The 22,226-nt window shown below is 36.7% G+C and overlaps 1 protein-coding gene across 2 annotated transcripts in view; it reads right to left on the bottom strand.

Annotated features, from left to right (window-relative positions):
- The window catches only part of UNC13C (unc-13 homolog C), a 669,423-nt gene that overhangs the window by 34,396 nt on the left and 612,801 nt on the right, over positions 1-22,226 (bottom strand). For both annotated transcript variants that reach the window (XM_027840843.1, XM_027840842.1), the window contains 2 exons: positions 19,969-20,049; positions 9,988-10,135 (listed from right to left, as the gene is read on the bottom strand). In XM_027840843.1, coding sequence (XP_027696644.1) covers positions 9,988-10,135; positions 19,969-20,049 — 229 coding nt within the window. The remainder of the gene's footprint in view (positions 1-9,987; positions 10,136-19,968; positions 20,050-22,226) is intronic.

Below are 22,226 nucleotides of genomic sequence, written 5' to 3'. Positions count from 1 at the left end.
GTCTGTGTTGCTCTATTGCTTGCTTATAGCCTACTAGGCAAGAATAAAAACTATCTCTCATTGTATATAAAAATTAATGAGACAGAAGGAAATGCAAAGAAGGTATATGATAGTAAACTTCAACATTCCCTGCCTGTCTTTGAACTAAGAATATGTTTCCTTTCATATAACAAAAATTCATATTGTGCAGTTCAGTGGTGCAAATGCAATGGATGTAAATACAAAAATAAAAATAATACTTTTCTTCAAGGAGTATATATTCTATTAGGGGTAGAGAAACATGTATACAAATAAGTAAATACTAAAATATATGCAGTGTTATTTCAGGAGAGGTAGAAGACTGGCAAAGACCTCAAGTTGGAGGTGGCATTTGAGTTAAAACTTGAAGGAAGCTTTATTGTTGTTGAGTCATTGTAGTCATGTCCCCATTTTGGGGTTTTCTTGGCAAAGATACTGGACTGGCTTGCCATTTCCTTTCATACCTCATTTTACAGATGAGGAAACCGAGGCAAATGGGGTGAAGTGACTTTCCTAGGGTCACAAAGCTAATAAGGATCTGAGGCCAGATTTGAACTCATGAAGATCAGCCTTCTTGATTCCAAGCCCAGTGTTTACCCACTGCTACCACCTAGCTGCCTTGAAGGAAGCTACCAAATTTCTAAAGCAGAGATGAGAAGGGAACACATTCTAGAACTGAGGTGGGAGATGGGATACTGCAGATAGGGAATAGCAAGTTGGCTGGTTTTCCTGTAACATCGAGTGTACAAAAGGTCCTAAGTCAGGCTGGAAACAGATTGTAACTGACCTCAAATGCCAAAGAGAGGGGTAATGGTGAGCCACTGGAGCAAAAGAGTAATGTGGTCAGACCTACATTTCAGGACAAATCAAATAATGATGACCACTGGCTTCAGAAAGTGCATATCTTGCTCTTGTCCACCAGACACCACAAGTTTCCAAAATTTTAAGGGTATTCATTTCTGAGGAACCTGAAATTTATCATTCGTTGTAATAGTTGATTAAAAAAAAGTTTCTTTTTTAATGCTGCGCATAACTCCTCTCCCTCTGTACCACAAGGAAGACGAAAAATTATAGTGATAGACAGTAAGAATGACTAGATATTTGTCACTTCATGTCTCTGGGCCTCAGTTTCCTCATTGGAAAATGAAGTCCTTTTGAAATAGATCTTTAAAATTCCTTCTAGTTAACAGCCACATGATACAATTATTAAAAATTAATCCCACAAAACTGGGACACTATGTACTGCTGATGGCATTGTGAACTGATCCAACCATTCTGGAGAGCAATTTGGGACTATGCCCAAAGGGCTATAAAACTGTGTATACCCTTTGATCCAGAAATATCGTTATTAAGTCTATATCTCAAAGAGATAAAAGAGAGGTGTGTGTGTGTGTGTGTGTGTGTGTGTGTGTGTGTGTACAACCTATTTGTACAAAAATATTTATAACAGCTCTTCTTGTGGTGACTAAGAATTGGAAATTGAGGGGATGCCCATTGATTGGGGAACGGATGAACAAATTATGGTATATGATTTTAATGGAACATTATTGTCCTATAGGAAATGACAAGCAGAATGATTTCAGAAAAACCTGGAAAGAATTATGTGAACTGATGCAAAGTAAAAGGAGCAGAACCAGGAGAACATCGTACACAGTAACAGTCATATTGTATGATGAGCAATTTAGCTATTCTTAGCAATACAATGATCCAAGATAATCCCAAAGGACTCATGATGAAAAATGCTATTAGTCTCCTGAGAAAGAACAGATGTTGTCTGAAGCATACTATTTTTCACTTTTTCTTTTCATTTTTTGTTCAAGTTTTCTGGCACAAAATGACTAATATGGAAGTGTTTTACGTGACTGCATGTGTATAAACCATATCCAATTTACTGTCTCAGGGAGGGGGGAAAGATAGAATTTTGAACTAAAAAAAAATCCAAATGTTAAAAATTGTTTTTACTTGTAACTGGGGAAAAATAAAATATTATTTAAAAAAATCACTCCCACTTTGAGTTCTACGATGAAATGTTTGGACAGAACTTTGTTATTAACAATCTAATTCATGTCCCTTCTCTGGCCTCAATTTCCTCATCTCTGAAATGAGGGGGTAGGACTAAAGAATCTTTAAGATTTTCTCAGTTTGAAACCTAAATATATAATTTTTCACATAATTTCTTAAATGCTTCTATTTCTTCCACACAGAATGTTGAAGTTTTTTTTTCCTATAAAAATTAAACATCTCTTGACATCACCAGTATAACATCTATATCTGTGAACAAATCGATTCCATAGATGTCTAAAATGTTGGCAAAACCTGGAATCACCTTTCCTACTTGAAAACAAATATGTTACAGTATTCTTTAGCAGTATCTGGGCTATTAAAATGACCAAGAGTATCTCATTTAAATATTTAGGACATTTGAAATAAGTAGCAATTTCAAAATGTTACTAATAAAAAAGGAAAAGAAGAAATATAATAGGAGAAACACTGTAGCTCAAATTAATTCATAAAGTCATTAACTATAAAAGCTGGTTCGTGATTCAATTGTAACTGAACATATCTTTGATATAAAATAGCCTCTTTTTTGCCTACCACCTATACAATTTAAGTTCTCTGCACCATAATGTAAGTTCTGTTAAGAAAACTGAATTAAGATGATTAATCATGCTGCACCTAAGTCCAAATTGTGTTATCCATTTCTTGAAAGAAAAATCTATACTTACTAAGTTAATACTCTCAACATTTTTCACTGTCTGCCTCTGAAATATTCAAATACTCCACTAGCAGAATGAAGGGGCTGTCAAGAAAACTATTTTTGATGATGAATACTTTTTGATTAAAAAATAGATATTTTAGCTTCTAAAACTGTAACACATAGTAGGGGAAGAAAAACCAACAAGGTTTAATTTTTCCCACAAGCTGATCGATGTAAACTGTATATGTGACCATGGAAAGGATAATTCATTGGTAATTACTATAGATCTCTGAACTCTTTCCATGTATATAATACGAGGTATAGCAAAACATTTCAATAGATACAAATCATTATATGAACTCTAGGGTAGTCAATGTCTGCTGTACAGAAAGCAATGGTGGTAGTGTATGTTGGTAAGAATAAAAGAATATAATGTGTTTTACAGCTTTCCAAAACAAGGAGCTATCATTTTGCATGAAAGGCTATACTCTGTGAGTATCTCATTAAATACTGTTATTTTAAAATGAGAATTGCTATTATCCTGGGCTCTTGGATTGGATATTTGTGTGCTCCAGTTAGCTACTTAACAGTTGTGTACTATTCACTATGAGCAAATTATTGCAAAAGGTACACTGCCCTCACACTTCTCTCCTACCCCTCCCCCCCCACAAGGATGTTCTTCTCACTAATCCCTCAGTGGATAAACCCTCAGAGGTCAAATCGTTCATTCTGGTTCTAGGGTAGAATACCCCCAATTTTTCACTTAAGGATCCTGAGGGAGAAAGAAACTGCCTAGTATAGTGGTTAGGGCACTGGATTTGGAGTCAGGAGGATCTGAGTTCAAATCCTACCTTAGACACTTGCTAGTTGGTTGATCATGGACATCACTTAACCTCACTGTGCCTTCTACGATTTCCTCATCCTTAAAATGGAGAATGGCTTGTATTTAAGGTCTCTTCCAATTCTAAATCTACAAATGAAGGTCAGTTTAATTGAATTTCTATAATAGCTTTTCATCTTTCCTTTTCATATTTATATGAGCATTCTATGATGTTTTATACATCCTCCTTTAGAAAGGGTGAGAGGATATCCCTAATATTTTTTCTTTCAGCTAACATTGTGTTTAACAGTCAGGCCACGATCAACCAGATTAAACCAACTAACCCTTAAGGAAGGGCAATGAAATCTCAGAAAAATCCTACCTTGACCTTTAGGGGATTGTTTTTTGCAGTCCCTCACACTTGCCCTTAAATACCTTGAACCAATTAGATAGCCAATTGATATTCGTAGTGCCTTTACTATGGTAGCATGCTCACATAAGTGCCCCTAATAAATAGTTGGAATACATCAGGACACCAATCAATTTACCCCAAGGTTACAGTATGCAGAAGACAAGAAGTCAGCCCTACCATAATTCCCAACCCAGCCACATTAGAGTTCAGTGTTTATTAGCCTGCTCTGCAGCAAATAATTTGCCATCAGAAGATCACAGTGGCCTGGACCTACTATATCCTGAAATTCTACTCTTTTTTTTTCACCAAGACATTGCAAGACTTGTTTATTTGGCCTTCTGATTTCTCACTGCCAAAGTTTCTCTCTTTCTGGACTGAGGATCCTGCTGCATGGTTTTGTGTGGTGGAAAAAACCACAAAGGTTTATCTTCCCTGTTTGGAATGCTTAAGGAAGAGAATAAGGAGCTTCTCTTATGTTCTTTTACAAACATTATTACATATCATAGGGAACTATATATATATATAATATATATATATACACACACACATATGCACACATATACACATATACATAAATAAAATACCAAAAAATTCATAGATTAATAAGTCTCATTAATGCTGGACCTCCACGTATAAGTCCTCAGCCTCTTTTCCTCCTTTACTTTTTTCAGATTTTATTTCTGCATTAAGCCCATTGAAGGCTGTTTGCCTCCTTTTGTCTATTAGGTCCTGTTCTGAAAATATTTCCGCTCCCCTTATAGCAGGAAGTAGACTCCAAAAATCATTACCTTTTCTCCTTGAAATGCTTCTTAGGTAGCATTATACTGAGAACAGTGGAAAGAGCACAGAATCTAGGATCAGACAGTGAAATTTTCCTAGATCCCAGGGTCAGAAAATAGGTGTAAATCGAAATCCAACCCAACTAAATAACATTTGCATCTTATTACAGCGGCATCAACCTACAGCCTCAATACACCAGAGTGCTTCCCAAACCAGATTAAAATATTTGCCAAAATAAATAAACATATAACAAAACAGAAAATAGTACATTTGAAAACTATGTCATTGTGCAGCCTGTAAGGAATCTTATGTATCGTTTAATGGTTCTCATTTCTATTTGTTTGACATCATTGTCTTAGTGGGGTGCTCAAAATTAACAGTCCCAATATTAAGAATCTAGCTTAATGGTCAGTCATGGGCCATTTCAACATAAAGTCAACTGAGCTATTACTACCTCAAATAATTTATACTTTTTGTTTCACTTGAAAAAAGATTCTTCAATGACCTTTGTTTGGACATATTCCCATATTTGAAATAAAGGAGACTCTAATTTGATAAAAAAAACTCATTTGAATTCTGTGACTCATAAATTTAAAATGAATTTTCATCTTTGGTAGTTTGTGTCCTATTTGGCACCAGAAAAAAGAGGCAAAATCCAGTTTCATCCAGAAGGATAGAAGAAAAGGTGAGAAAGACACCAAAATGAAGAGATACAGAGAGGACACAAGAGAAATAAAGGAGAACAAAATAGTAGATACAATTATCAATCAATCAACAAATATTAAGAACTTATGATAAGACAAAAGTCACCATGGATATAAACTTATTTAAGAAATAAAGAGACAGTGTGGCTAATTGAGAGAGAGAGAGAGAGAGAGAGAGAGAGAGAGAGAGAGAGAGAGAGAGAGAGAGAGAGTGTGTGCTGCCCTTGGAAGCAAGAAGACCCGAGTTCAAGTCTTGCCTGTGATGCTCATTGAATGCATGTCCCTTGCTTAACCTGTCAGTGCTCTCAGGTGCCAAGGCGATATTTTTAAAGTGTAAGTCTAACTATATCATCCCCCCTTTTTTCCACCCTGCTCATGAAGCCCCAGTGGCTACCTATACAAAGTCCTCTGTTTGGTATTTAAAGGTCTTTGTGACCTGGCCCCTTTCTAAATTTCCAGTCTCCTTATACTTTCCTCACCTCCATGCCTCTATGGTCCAGGCACATTGGCCTACTTGCAGTATTTCAAACATGATATTCTATCTGCTACCTCCAGGCTTTTGCATTTTCTAGCCTTGACACTCCCCATTCCTAGGATGCTCTGCCTCCTTACTTAGCCCTTCCATTTCCTTCCAGACTGTGATCAAAATCCACCCTCTGCAGGAGGCCTTTCCCAGTCTCCTCAGTTTTTAGCACCTTATTTTCTTCGATTACCTTCTAATCTACTCTACGTGGATCTTTTATAACTACTATGATATGGCCCCTATTCAAATGTAATCTCCTTAAGAGCAGGGACTGGCTTTGCTTTGCTTGCTTTTGTGTCCTTAACTCTTAAATTTTTACAGTTTTATTCAATATTTCCTTGGACCAAATTCAATTGATTTTCAAACAGTAAGAGAAAATGGGCTCAAGCAAAATTCTTAAAAAAAAAAGTGGGAGGGGGAGGGAAAGTGACAGAAAAACAAAGAGAGAATAAGGAGAAAGGAAATGAGGAAGATTACCTAGTGAAAGTGGGAGTGAATAAACCAATCCATTTCTAAAGAGTTAACTGTAATAGTATCATTCACTTCTATACAACTTTGAGATTTACAAACCCCCTGCTAACAATAACTGTGTGAGGTAGGGGGTACAAGTGTTATTATCCCTATTTTATACATGAGGAAAATGAGACTCACAGAAATTAAGTGAACCATAGAAAGCATAGAAGCACAGACATAAAGCCCTTCAAACAACATTCCATTTCATGAGATAATATCTGAACAAAGTTCTAATAAATTGCAAGCAATAATTTCCCCACAGAATATCAGCTGGAAATTAAATGAAAAGCTAATAAATGATGATGTCGGTATTTTGCTGACCTCATGTACCTTAAAAAAAAAAAAAAGGTCTTTTTCCAAACAAGAAGTAGAATCAGATTATATCTAGGTTGCAATTTTTTTCATTTGTTCTGCCACAATTTTAAAATGTCATGTCAAGAAATGGAGTAAGGGGAGGAGTTGGGGAAGTTAATAAATATGGGAGGTGAGGGGAGAGTACAGAAAATTCACTTGGAACTTAGGTGCTAAGACTCATTAATAAGAATATATAGAGAGAGGCAAAACCGATGCTTTAGTCACCAACTTATGGTATGAAATGCTTTAGATACTGTCCTAGACTCTGATGTTACATTTACCCAGAACAGTTTACTCAAAGGCTGAAGGACTTAGGTAAATCAAATACTCCCAGATTTATCTAGATACTTTAAGGTGAGGCTTTTTTTTTTGCACATGTTTCATACAAATTGTCAATTTATTCTCTTTATAAATGTAGACATAGCCTAAATATTATTTTAATTTCAAATATCTAAACAGAAGAATACATGTCTTTATATATATGAGAATTTTATTTACATAAGAATTGTCAATAATTCATCTGTTATAGTCATAGCCATCTATATAGCTGGTGTGTGTGTGTGTGTGTGTGTGTGTGTGTACACCACAATGCATTCCTGGAAGCTGTTTCAGAAAGCAGAAAAGTGAGTCACAGATCTTGTTTCTTTGCCCTCCACAACTTAGCATTCCAAAATTGGTAAGCAAAACACTGATTTTACATAAGAGCAAGAGGGAATGAAAGATTTAGTAGCTGAAAGTGACAAGTCAGCAGAACAATTCCAAGAAGTGCTTTTTTTGTGATTTTCAGCATTGTCAGATGAGTAGATTGTAAAATATAGATGGTGAGTCAAAATTACATGTATTTAAATTTAATCCTATGCTTTCTGGTGTTCCCTGATGTTTTTCTAGCTACAACTTAAACATCTGCTTTAACCCTGCTTCTGCCTGGGGCACCCCATCATTGTTAAAAGACAAATTAGGAAGCCTACCTTAACTGGAAGTAATTAGAAGTCATCAGGGGTTAAAGAGAACTATAAGAGAAAATACTAGCACCTAAGGGACTTTCTCACTTTTGCAATTAGATTTGGAAGACCTTCAATAAAAGATGAGCTTTGTAGAGACACATTGGCAACTGTAGAATATTCACAGATCTCTCAGTACACAGGGATCTCTAGAACCCCTAACCTATGAATCAAAATGGTTTCCTGAAATTTGTTATTCTTATTCTCTATTCATGATAGTAATTTTTTTTAAGTGTCAAAAAAGAAACATGGCAAAAAATTGTTTGTAGGAATAATATCTTAAAAGTCTCAAAGATTGGAATGTTTTCCCTCAAAAATACAACTTTTACATGTACACTCTCATGCTTTTCACAGAAGAAGTGAGGTTTTTTTTCAAGTGTTGGAGAGAGAGAGAGAGAGAGAGAGAGAGAGAAATAACTTAATGGAAAATGAAACCTTTTGATGAACTTTTCAGATAATTTGGTGATTTTTTATTATGTAAATCTCTGTATGGTGGCATCTTAAATATATCTTAGAAATGCAAAGAACACTAATGTAGAATCACAGGACCTGAGTTCAATCCTAGGTCTGCCACTTACTGTGTGTCTTTGGACAAATCAATTAACACCAATATGCCTTAATTTTTTTCAACTCTAAAGTGGGATGATTGGAATATATAACCTCTAAGATGCTATCTATATCTAGAACTAGGATCTTATGAATCTCTCATGGCACTAAGTATGTGCACTGGTACCTTGGTGAGAAAATATAGGCAACTCCTTGGATTGATTCTCTGTGACTGTGGCTTTCTCTAAGATAGTTGGCAACTGAATACCAGACATGTTTGTTAACAAGCCATTCCCTTTCCATTTCCCATTCTCTTCCCTTTGGTCTTCCAGACCACAGCAAGGAGAACAGACCTGTGATGGGGTCAATGAAAGAGGGAGATTTCTTCCCTCATCCAAAGCAATTATTGGAGGGTTGGAGTAAAAAGTACATAGTGAGCTCCATGTGATTATATACCCTGGAATTCCTGTACCTTTAGTTCCTGGTGTCTTCTGCCTGTTTTCTTTTCTGAACAAATGTCAGAAACTACAATTTCTGAGAAGGTACTTTATCTCAGAAGCTGGGCATTGATGGTATTCCTACAGAGGCACATCATAGAGATAAGAATGTATTTAGGTCCTAGAAGAGAGATACAAAAAGCAGACCTTCCCAGTTTGGGGGCTCATCTTGTAGATCGCATCAAAATAGTTTAGGCATTGCCTTTAGAGAGGCAGAAATTTGCTCAACAACATGCGTCTTGGAGGAGGAAGAGGATGGTTAACAAGTCCATTATAATTGGAGGACTGGAGTAACATCATGGTGGAAGAGATGGAGGAGAATTGGATATGTTAATCCTCTTTGCTGTTGCTATTCATAAGCCTCATTGAAATTTTTGAATTTTGTGTATTTTCTGAGGGGGAAGAAATTTAAAAAACTGTCCCCAAACCAGTACCCATATTGCAACTTAGCTCCTGCATAGGATTTGAGGTACATTGCTACTCCCATTTGGGCAAACCTAGTGCTATAACATGAGCATGGCATGTTACAAAATTTTCTTAGAGATTTTCTTAGAGAACCTGATGTAGTAACAACGAAACAATGAAACTTAGTGTCACATTCCTGGAGCTGAATCTGGCTTATGTGAGCCCTGAGTCTTTAAGGGATCCTATGTTACATATACTAAACACTGTTAGTATTTATTCACTTTCACTGTCCGAAGGGTTTTCCCCTCTAAGGATAGAAGAATCAGAATAGGTAAACCATGGAGTTTCTGTGGGTTCTTGTGCTATACTTAAGAAGTTTTGTTGAGAATGACACTCCAAGGCTCATAGTTATGTAATTTTTCTCAAGGAAATTTTGGAATACTTTAAAAATGTTTAAATTATGTTCAGTATGGTTTAGCATTTAATACATTTTATTTCATTATAATTATCTCAAAACTATTAAGGCAAGAAAGTGAAGCTACTTGTTTGTAACCAGAATACTCAATTCTCTATGTAGAAAACAAACAAAAAAAAATTACTGTAATAATATATCCTTTAATTAGTATGATTTGTAACAATGATTTAAAACAATGTTAATAAAAATAACTTACCGTACTTCTGAGTTGTTTTTATTTCTGGCTCTGTATGTTACTTACTCTGAGAGGTTTGAGTGTCTATGAATTTCTTTATCAGGGCATCAGTGGTTTGGGTGTAAAGACTGAGAGCATATCTAAGAGACTGAAGATCAGGACTCTTCTCCAAAAAGTTCTTTTTCAGACCATTTCCTCCAGCATGAAAGTATTGCTATTAACAAAAAACAAGAAAGAAAGAAAATAAACACAGACACACCCACAAAGAAATTAGGATTAGAAAAAAAAAACATTCACACTTCTGATGTGAAAGTTAAATTGGAATAAAAATATACAGGATACTAAATAGGATCATAGATTCAGAGCTAGAGGGAACCCTCAGAGACCATCTATCCTGACTGTTCTTTTATTGATAAGGAAACCGACAAGGCCCTTTGCAGTTATGTAACTTGCTTATACAGCCAGCAGTTGTCAAATCTGTCTTTCACATTCAAACGTAGTGCCTTTTCCACTATAGAAAGCTACCTCTTGGAATACAAACTGGTTATGTTATAAACCATGTGATAGAATTCAATTCAATTAACATAGATTAAGTGCTATCATGGGGGGAGGAGGGAGGAGGAGGAGGAATAATTTTACTTATTGTTTTACTTACTTAATATTAATTGAATGCTTACCCTAAACAACTTAAAAAATAATCATCACATAATTGGAACCCATTAGAATTTAAGAGGACCCTGGGCTCTAGACTATCTTATGATTAGGAGCTGGAGTCTAATGTCTCTTTCTTCTCATCCTCACCTTTTATTATGCAAATGATGCCAAGATGATTTTGTGATCAGAAACAATAAGACATTGAAATAAAAATTAATCTGCTAATTCCTTTTTGGTTTTGGAAGGTACAATTGTTACCATGAAATGACATTGTCATGAAACTATCATTCATAGTCATGTAGGCTCTGGGCACCTTTAGACACATTTCACAAAACATGACCAAGAAAAGCTCAGAAAAAAGCCTTATTCATTTATGTCATTTAAGGCAAAATCTAATTAACAGCTTTTCCTCCCTGCTTTCTTTGTGTTGGCATACATATTTTGTAGGGTAATGGGTCAGTAAGTCATAGGTTATAACCTACAGTGACTGGGCTCACCAGTTCTGAACGTGCCCTGGTTCTTCATGACTCATGCCATTTCCTTACTCATTAAATAAAAAACTCCCCTCTATGCTCCCGGAATCACTATTTCTCTACTCTTTTGCATTCTCCAATGACTTAGTGCAGTCTTACTTTTTTCCAAGCTTGCTCAGTCACACTTTCTTCTTACACAAAATGTTCTTTCTCATTTCTCTCTCAGCTAGCATCTACTAGCCCTCTATTCATACTCCCACATTCACTCCTTCTGTGCTAGCCTCTCAAACTTCATTGACTCAAACATTCACTCTGAAGACACTTTCTGCCACCCTTAAATAAGCCTGGGGAATTGAGGGCAGCTGTGCATGCCTCAGCTTCAGGAGCACAGCTGTTTCTCCTTTCCTGTTTTCCAGAGCATCCTTCATGTGAGATAATTATAAAGAAGGTGACCCTTCCTTTCCTTAGGACTGGACAATCTCTAAAAAAGATATATGGAATCTAGTCCCGTGACTATAAGTCATCACTTGAAGTTCTCATAATTGACAACAGAAACCACAGCAGCTCTCTCTGCCATTGTCTCTAAAGATAAAGATTATATCATAGACCATTAGGAAAAATGCTTAAGTGCCTTGTAACATAGTTTTAGTGTCTTGTTATATCTGGCACAGGTCCACCCGAGGGGAAATGGAAGAACTTAAAAGGTGTTTTCAGGGATGCCATTGTGGCCTGATTTGCCCAGCCTTTTGATGTATGATTTGCCTCAGGTGGTGATACGAAAGTCTCCCCAGGGACATATGTAACACATTACAATATAAACAGACTCAGTGAAATCTAACATCCCCAATGCTGCACTTTCTTGTTGTCCACTCATTTCAGTTTTGCCCAACTCATTGTGACTCTATTTGGGATTTTCTTAGGAAGGATACTGGAGTGGTTTGCCCTTTCCTTCTCCAGTTCATTTTACAGATGAGGAACCTGAGGCAAACAAGGTTAAGTGACTTGCCCAGGGTCACACAGCTAGTAAGAGTCTGAAATGATATTTGAACTCATGAAGAGGAATCTTCTTGACTCCAGGCCCAGCACTCTATCCACTGCACCACCTGGCTGCTGCAGGTAAATGGATACCTCTTGTTAAAGTAGCCAAAAACAAAGTAAGGTTTGGAGGATATTTTCTAAAAGTCTACTGTGGTTTCAATGATTAAGTAATCTCTGCACATACTAGTTAAATTTTACATGCTATCCCTAATGAATAATTTTGACTCAAGAGGAGAAACTTTTTTTTGGAAGTGGGGTACTCTGGGCAAGAAACATTCCATAAAATGTCAATCAATAAGCATTTTTTAAACTCTTATTATATGTTGAGCACTTTGTTAAGTTCTGGGGTTACAAAGAAAAAGTGAAAGTTGTCTCCACCTTTCAGTAGTTTACATTATAATGTAATGTCAGACTTTTTTTTTTGATGTTTTTCTCTTTTTGTTTTCATTCTTTCTTATAAGGAATGACTCTCTTGAACATATGTTAGCAAATATAGGTGACACAAAGCTAAAAGATATCAATAAAGAACATTTTAAAAATATACATTGGCATCAATTTGGAAGACAGTACTTCTAAATAAATGCCAGAAGCAAAAGATTTCTCCATCATCACATAGAGGAGCAAGCTTAGACTGGATCAATGGAAGAAAGGAAAAACAATTGCAATGAGCCTAATCTCTCCCTATATAAGGGGAAGGTTGGCTGTCAGAAAGGCTCACAAGGGTGGACACTATTCCTCTGCTTATGTCTAATACCTTAAAATAGGTCATGATCCAGAGGAGGAGCCCAGGGCACTCCAGAAGGAAGCATGCAGTGCTAAAGCTGCAATGCTTCCATTTGGCAGTCAGGCTTCAGTCAATTCCCCCGGGGAGAAATCTACATTCATTTAAAAGCAAGCCTTTCCCAGGCATAGAAGCATATACAATACAAGGAAAAGAAGCTGTTGTAACTAACTAGCAGGCGTAGTGCTGAATGGGGAAGGGGGATTGGGGAGGAGGTTGGAAGTGATTGCTCTTATTCTTAAAGGGGACACAAGTCAATTCTAAAATAAATAAATAAAAATGAAAATCCTGCCTTTACACTTGGCATTTCTTAGAAGAAATTCAAAGTGCTTTTACATTCATCATTCAGTCAAATATTTCTTTACTGGCTACCATGAATATAACATTGTACTAGGCATTAAACATTCCAACAGGAGATTGTCTTTTCCCCCTAAGAAGCAGCCATAGTCTAGTTGGAGAGATAGGACTGGTAGAAGACAATTAGAAAATAATGAAGACTTCACTATGAAGCAGGAGATTCAGGAAATAGGAACTCAGAGAAGGCAAGAGGTAAGTATAGGCTGGAGAAGGAGGTCGTGGATGGGATTTATGGAGAAGAATGTAAATCTTGAGCTGTGCCCTCAATGTAAATGTTATCTTGTCATTTAATTATAACATAGATAAAGGATGGGAAACCAGTTGGTGCAAGGGATAGAGTGCAGGGCCTGGAATCAGAAAGACTCATCTTTCTGAGTTCAAATCAGACATTTACTCACTGTGTGACCTGGGGCAGGTCATTTCACCCTGTTTGCTCCAGTTTCCCCTTCTGTAAAATTATCTGGAGAAGGAAATGGCAAACCACTGCATCTTTGCCAAGAAAACCCCAAATGGGATCACAAAGAGTTGGACACAACTGAACAACAGATAACAGAGAGGTACAATTATTATATATAGCTTACCAAAAAGCTCACACTTTGGCAGGAGCCTGGAATTGGTGGGGCTAATAACAATAATTATTATGGATATTATCATTAAATTTTTGTTCACTTACTAATTTCTTTAATTGTTAAGATTCTACTTTTAAATAACCTACAGAAAATGGAGAGGAGAAAAGTCGGTAAGTGATAGGAGATAGCTATTAAGCATCATAAGGAAAATAGTGACAGTAGTCTAAAAATTAAGCAGGACCATAAGTTTGTATTAGAGTAAGACATAAAGCTTTCTCTTGAGTTTGAGATAGCGCTGTGCCTGGCCCCTAGGACATGCTTAATAGGTGCTTCTTGATTTAACAGCAAAGTAATTTGCTCCTTTTAATCAGTCAAAACATTTGACTAATTTTCACTAGCATAACACTCTGAAGGCCTCTTTTTGGCAACTTAACAAATAGTAGGAGACTTGTAAGAACAGGAATGACTTCTCTATCTTACGATAGAAGCCCAGAGTGCAATAGGTATCCAGAGGAAGAGCAAGTTGTAAGACATATGAACTAAATAAGGTATATTCTAGTTATGGAAACAAAAACTCAATACAATTCTAAAATATAGAAGCTCCATATAATGTGAAAATAGCCCCCTACACCACCTCAATTCAGTTTTCTCACTATTACAGACAGAGAAAATTCAGGAAATTGACTTATTTCATTGATAGACTGCCAATAAGAAAGTCAGTTTTAATGACTATGTTACGAGGTTGGGCATTAGTTACCTGTAGACTTTCTCCCTGCAGTATGAAACTATGAAACAAAGAGCCCCACTGAGTTTTTCAGATGCTTTGTTTATATTGGGGACATAGTAAGAGAGAAGAAATCACCAAATGGCATGTGTCATTTCTGGCTAATTCAGATGGTCATTTCAGCTTCTTAGTTTGGCTACTCATTTTAGTTTTTTGATAAGAGATCACCTTCATTAGTAACCATACCAAGTCATTTAAACTTCCAGCCTCAGTTTCCTTATCTATAAAATGGAAGTAATAATAGCACCTACCTCACAGGTTGCTTGGGAGGATATAATGTGATAATACATATAAAGTACTTTGCAAACCTAAAATACTATATAAATGCTTGGTCTTGAGCTATCTTCTCTATAACTTTCACAATAATCTTTCTGTCCTGGAGAAATTTTTCCCTGGGACACAGTTTTCTTGACTGGTGACTGCCTCACCAGGGCCACCATTTCAGGAAAACAAACAAACAAAAAAAAAACCAGCCAAGCTTCACTTCTCTCCCCATTATCCACAGCCTCATCCCTGAGTACTTCCACCATTCTTTCCCTTCCCAGTCCTAGAATCATGTACTGCAATCAGATCAAATCAATTGTCATGTTCCTAGATGGGTTATGTCAATCTACTTTCCTGTGGCTCTATTCACTAGCCCAATACGTTTCTGGACCAAAATGCTCCCTCTTGGTTACCATTCTCTCTTTTATGTTGCTTGCCTTTTGTAGAATGTAGGGGGGCAGGGACTGTCTTCATGTTTGCATTTGTATACGGAATGTTTGGCAAGTATTCAGTGCTCAATAAATGTTTTTTCTTCATTATTTTTATTAATATTGTTAATAGTAATATGCTTGTTATAAATTTTTATATCATTGACCCACAATTTAATTTTATGCTGCCGCCTGCAAATGTCGTTTCATGATTTTTTTTAACTGAACCTATAATTTCTTTAGTATAGGGAGCTCTTAGTGAAGAAACTTGCATTAGAGAGGCTCTGGGGGGAACAAGAAACTAAATGACTGGTCCATGATCACATAGCTAGTATAAATGGGACTTTAATCTAGGTCATGACTCAAAGGTCATTCTGCCGAGTCATGTGGCCTCATCATGCCAAAGAGATGATCTGGCTTGGTTGGGTCTTTTGCCAAACTTTTGGCAAACTGCTTGTAATAAAATAATATTTCATAATTTTTACTCTCCTTGATAGTATTTTAATAGAAGTTGATATCCTAAACCAGTGCTACCTTGGACTTCCACATCTCTCCACTTGTCTATGAGATTCAATATTTGTTGACTAAGGGAGGTTTCTAAGCTCTTCTAGTATATTCATTTCAGCAATTGTTTTCAATCTGTTCAACTTCCTTAGGAAATGGTAATTTGTGTCAATGTCTAGTAGTGGTTCTGGACACCCATTATTGATACTCCTTATGTGATTCTCAACAAATCATTCAACTTCCTTGGGCCTAAGTGACCTTATCTGGAATTAAGTTATTCTCTGAGGTCTCTTCTGGATCTAGATCTATAATTCTATGAAATAATATTGTTCACACTTCCATTTTCCTTCACAGTATTGTTCAAAACTCTTACATTTCTGTTTGTAGGAATAAATATTACTATGTTTGAAGGGTATTCATTTCTTATTTATATACATCCAAAAAACCAAACCTAAAAAAGACTGCTCCAAAATAATTTCTTAACCCTGTGTTTCCTTGGGTTAGAAATTCTTTTCCAAACAGAGGAACATGCCTGTAATCTTTGTTTACTGGGAGGTGCTGAGGCTGGTAGATTGCTTGAGCTCTGAAGTTGTGATTTGCAGTGGCCTAAAGTCAATGATTAGGTGTATTCCCTAAGTCCAACACTCTTATGGTGAGGTCCTTGGAGCAAAGGTCCTCTACTACCTAATGAGCTGCCCTGGTTATAAACTGAGAAGGTCAAAACTTTCTTATTAATTAGTGGTGGAGTCTGATCTATGAATGGCTGCTGTGTTTCCAGCCTGGGCAAGATAGGGAGTCTTAGTCACCAAAAAAAAAAAAAAAGAAAAAGAAAAAAAAAAAGGAAAGAAAGGAAATGAAAAGGCTCCTTCCGCCACAAAAATGAGACTTTTAATTACTCATATTATACAGCTAAAATTGTAGTTTGAGATATAGAATCTACATATTTCACCATATATTATTGCATTGCTGTCACCACATGTCACAAAGCTGTAACCTGTAACTTTGTTTTACAGTGCTCAACACTTAAGGGCAAAAATCAGGCTCTTAGGTGAGCAAAGTACAAAAACTGAAGCTCCAAGGTGGCAGCTTTGTGAAAAAGTTCATTTGTTATACAGGCTGATTGCTATTTTAATGCATACTGTATGGAAATCTGTTTCCATAAAGTGAGACTTATTTCTATTAGCTGGCAAATGGCTCGTAGAAACAGTGTTTTGCTAATCTGGTCATAAATCATGCACAGTAGATGCCTTCACCAGGTAACAACAGATAAACTGGTGCACTGAGAAAATATAGGGAAAAGAAAAAAAATCTAAATTTTGAATAGAAGACTTTCCCCAAAGTGTGCTTGTATATGCAAATAGGAATATACATACATACATATATGTGTGTGCGTATTTACATATCTGTACATATATAAAAGGGGCAGCCTTAGAGTCAAGAAGACCTAGGTTCAAGTCTTGCTTTGTATGTACGGGCTGTGGGACCCTGGGCAAATAATTTCTTAGGGCCTCAGGCAACTCTCTAAGACAAGGGTTCTTATCCTGGGGTCTGTGAACTTTAAAAAAAAATTGGTAATTATAAACTGTATTTCAATATAATTTTTGTAATCCTATGTTTTTTATTTATTTCACTCATTTTATACATTTTTCTGAGGAGTCCTGAGGCATAGACTTCAACAGCCTGACAAAGAGGTCCAAAAAACAAGCCCAGCCCTAAATTGCAGAACAGGTGCTTATCTCCGTTAGCAGAGGATGTTTCTTCTCTAGAGCGCCCTATAACAATGAAATTATGAATTTGGACTGCCTTCTGACTACACACACACACACACACACACACACACACACAGATATCTGAGTAAACCTTCTTGTTTACTTTTTAATTAAAATTTTATAATAACTTAAATTAATTTTTTCCTCAATTCTTCTCTCAGGAGAAAATAAAAGGTAAAATCACAAGAAAACAAGTTGATACCTGAGATTTAGTTAAAAAAAAAACAAACTTCCTTCACCAAGTCCTATTCTGATGCCTTATCCTGGTGTGATGGCCCAAAGCTCTTGAAGGGTTCTCCAGTGGAGAGTAAGCTCTGCCACGTTCCACCATGATAGAAGGGATTGAAAGTATAGCAGCAGACTTCACTTACTATCTGCCCACCAATGTAGCTAAGTATGCAGCAACTTAGCAGCAATTGGTCAGGCATTAGGTGACAAAATCTTTGACTAGGGCAATGCATAAAACACAATTTTTAAAGGCCTTCAGTCTAGTGGGGTCCCCTTCTGTTTCTGCAGAGGTCTCAGTGGAATGAAAGAAAAGGAGGGGCAGAAGGTGCTCAGAAAATTCTTCAAATATCTATAAACCTTTTCTTGCCTTAATTCTCAGCAGTCCAAATATGTAACCTTTGTTCAACCAACAATGATTGCTAGTTCATTTGAAAGGCTGTTTCCGGTATACTGTGTGTGTCCTCTGCGGAGGCTTATCAAGAAATCTGGGAGAGGAGTCCCAAACGATGAAAAGGGAAGGATGGGTTGCAATTTGCAGCTACAGAATAAGTACCAACATAGATGAGATTACAGATCCATTGATATTTTGAAGTTAGAAAGAACAATTTCCATGAAAACCCTCCTATCTTCCTAAGGCCCCTATTAAAGTTTAGTAAAAGCACTATCATCCTCCCAGTCCCTCAGGCTCACATCTTAAGTGTCATCCTTGACTCCTGACTCTCTCTCTCCCTCTCATATCCAATTTGTTGCCAAGGTCTGTCGATTTTACTTCCATAACATCTCTCACATATGCCCCCTTCTTGCCTCTGACACTACCATTACTCTGGTGCCAGCCCTCATCACCTCACACCCAGATTATTGCAATATCCTGCCTGCCATATGTCTCTCCCCACTCCAGTCCATCCGCCACTCAGCTATCAAAGTGATCTTCTTAAAGCACAGGATTGACCATGTCACCCCCCTACTCAATAAACTTCACTGACTGCCCTCCAGCATCAAATATAAAATCCTCTGTTTGGGCATCAAAGCTTTTTGTAACCTCTCCTCCTCCTCTTCCTCCTCCTCCTCCTCAACTTTCCAGTTTTCTAACATCTTACAATCCCCTCCCCATGTACTCTGTGATCCAGTAACATGGCCTCCTTTCTGTTCTTCATATAAAATTTCATCTCCCAGCTCTGCATTTAATCTGGCTCTCCTAGATCCCTAGAATTCTCTCCCTCTTCATCTCCCCCTTCTGGTTTTTATGGCTTCCTTCAAGTTCCAATGAAAATCCTGCCTTCTACAGAAAGTTTGTCCTGTTTCTATTTAATGCTAGGGCCTTCCCTTTGTTGATCAGTTCCAATTTGTTCTACATATGACTTATTTGTATGTAATTGTTTCCCCATTAGACCATGAACTCTTCAAGAACAGAGATTATCTTTTGCTTTTCTCTCACCAGCACTTAGCACAGTGCCTGCCATGCAGCTATTGTTGTTCAGTTGTGTCCTACTCTTTGTGACCCCATTTGAGGTTTTCTTGGCAGAGATACTGGAGTGGTTTGCCATTTCCTTCTCCAGTTCATTTTACAGATGAAGAAACAGAGGCAAACTGGGTTGAGTGACTTGTTCAGGGTCACACAGCTAGTAAGCATCTGAGGCCAGATTTGAACTCGGGAATATGAGTCTTCTGACTTCAGGTCTGGCCCTCTATGTGCCACCTAGCTACAGGCACTTAATAAACGTTTATTGATTGACATCACTGTATGTTTAACTCAGTCTCTGTACTAGGCACAATGAGAAAGGACATTTATGATATAGTGTTTTAGTGCTTTAATTACATTAGATATATTGCACTTACAGGGTCAGGAGAGTGGATTGATAATTTTGGGAAGATTTCCAGCATCCAAAGATGAAAACAAAAAGTTAATCAGACTATTTGATTAGCCAGAACATTCATTGCTCCAAATATTTTCTTATGAACATGTTTTTATTCTTAATATGTAGGCTTCACCCATATTTCATACAGTGACATGAACATTGAAGGATCAAGGGTGATAGGGGATGTGTGGAGAGGAGTAGAAGAGGGAAAATATTGTACTTTTTAAGAAATGATATTACGTAAATTCAGTTAGCTTCTCACAATGTAGCTACAGATATAGTGTGTGTGTGTGTATGTGTGTGTGTGTGTGTGTGTGTGTATGTAGAAATAGAAAACTGTACCTTGATTGTGGCCAAGACTACTTCCATGACAGCACATTGTCTTAGGGTCAGACCCTTGGCTTCCTCTCGAATCATGTGATCCTGAAAAACAGGTTAACATTTTGCATTTCATTCACCTGGCAATATTTTTCCTTCTCTTCATGCAGATAGCCACAACCCTAGCTCAAGCTGTCATTTACTCTTATCTGACCTATTGCAATAACCTTTTAACCCCTCTCCCTCCACAAGTCTCTCATGCCCCTCACAGTCACCTGCCTAAGTCATTTTTCTAACATGTAGCTCTGACCACATTACTCCCTTCCTTAATGAGCCTGAGTGACTCCCTTTTTCTTCCAGGATCTCTATTTAGTATTTAAAGTTCTTTATAATCTGGCCCCTTCTTAACTTTCTAATTTTTTTTTACCTTTTTCTCCTCCATACATTCGGCTAACCAGCTATATCAGCCTGTTTTCAGTTCCTACAACTTACTACTCCATTTACTGTCCCTTTATCTTGTCACTAGCTATTTTCCATGCCTGAATGCTCTGCCCCATTGACCTCTACTTCTTGGTTACTCCGGCTTCCTTAATAACTCAGTTCAAAGGCCACCTTCTTCAGGAGGCTTTCATGGTGTCCCCAGTTTCTAGAGCCTTCCCCTGTTGGGGGAAGTACACCTACTCTGTATGCATCTTGCATGTTATTTATAAGTTCAATCATCCACTTAAAAGTAAGCTTTTTTCTTTTTTTTTTACTTTTTTATTAATTTATTTTGATTTATCAATAATCACTTCCATAAACTTTTGAGTTTTAAATTTTTCCCCCTCTCCCTCCCTACCTCCGTCCCCAAGAAGGTGCGCAATCTGATATAGGCTATACATATACATTCCCATTAAACATATTTTCACATTAGTCATGTTGTAAGGAAGAATTGGAACCAATAGGAGGAACCACCAGAAAGAGGAAACAAAACAAAACAGAAGAAAAGACAGCAAATAGTTTCTTTTGATGTGCATTCAAACTCCATAGTTCTTTCTTTGGATGTGGATAGCATTTTCTATCATGAGTCTTTTGGAATTGTCTTAGATCGTTGTATTGCTGAGAAGGGCTAAGTCTATCAATGTTAGTCATCACACAATGTAGCTGTTACTGTGTACAACATTATCTTGGTTCTGCTCACTTCATTCAGCATCAGTCCATATGAGTCCTCCCAGGTTTTTCTGAAATCTATCTGCTCATCATAAAAGTGAGCTTCTTGATGGCAGGGATTGTCATGAGTATTTGCATTTATACCTGCAGACTTCACCATTGTGCAGAGCACATAATGCATATTTGGTAAATGATTGAGGACTAATTTAACAACTTTATTTTACGGAAAGATGAATCTTAGTAATTCTACAATTTATCCTCTTGGACCCTTAGTTTCCTCATCTATAAAATGGAGGTAATAACACCAATGCTTCTTACCTAGCTCACTAGGTGACTGTGAGGATCAAATGTATACTAGTATTTTGGAAACTGCAAACATACACCAAGGATCTCTATTTTCATCTTCGTGAGAACTCCAATGAAGATGATCCAAAAACTATTATAACTTAAAGTATTAGATCCTGTTGTCTGAAGTTCAGGGAGTGATTGCCTATGCTTAAACAGTCATTAAGTATAAGGTATGGTATGTGAACACAGGTCTTCCTGCCTGTAAATCAAACAACTTGATTTACTTTGCTATGTTGCATCTATAAAATATATAACAGATTATTATTATTATACTTTCTTCATGTGTGCAAATGTTGATTGCAAATCATATTTCATCATATATTAATTATTAGATACTATTTGCATAAAGTTTGATTTTTTTGAATAGAAAATAATTTCAAAGTACAGATTTAGTTTTACAAAGCAATGCTTTTAAATATGTGTACTTATTTCTTTCATTGTACTTATTTTTATTTGTACTTATTTAATTTCAGTGCGGAAATAAAAGACATAAAGAAAACTTATCTTAAAAGTTCCTCTCACAAAAAAAAAGTTCTTCTGGCTAATTTTGGAGTAAATATGCTGTCATGTCAATGAAATTGAATTTTAATATCATAGGATTTAGACCTAGAAGGGACGTAGAGATCATCTTGTCTAAATTCTGCTTTTTACAGATGGGTTAGCTGAAACTTAGAGATAGTAAAGTCCTCATTTTACAAATGAGGAAACTGAGGCACAGAGAGATTAAAGTCCTTTGGAAAGGAGCTAAGGGGCAACTGATTTATGCCAGCCACCACAGCTAATAA

Source organism: Vombatus ursinus, unplaced genomic scaffold (assembly GCF_900497805.2).
Source record: "Vombatus ursinus unplaced genomic scaffold, bare-nosed wombat genome assembly UNPS02014848.1, whole genome shotgun sequence".
In the NCBI taxonomy this organism is placed as follows: Eukaryota; Metazoa; Chordata; class Mammalia; order Diprotodontia; family Vombatidae; genus Vombatus; species Vombatus ursinus.
This window is presented reverse-complemented; position numbering and strand designations above follow the sequence as displayed.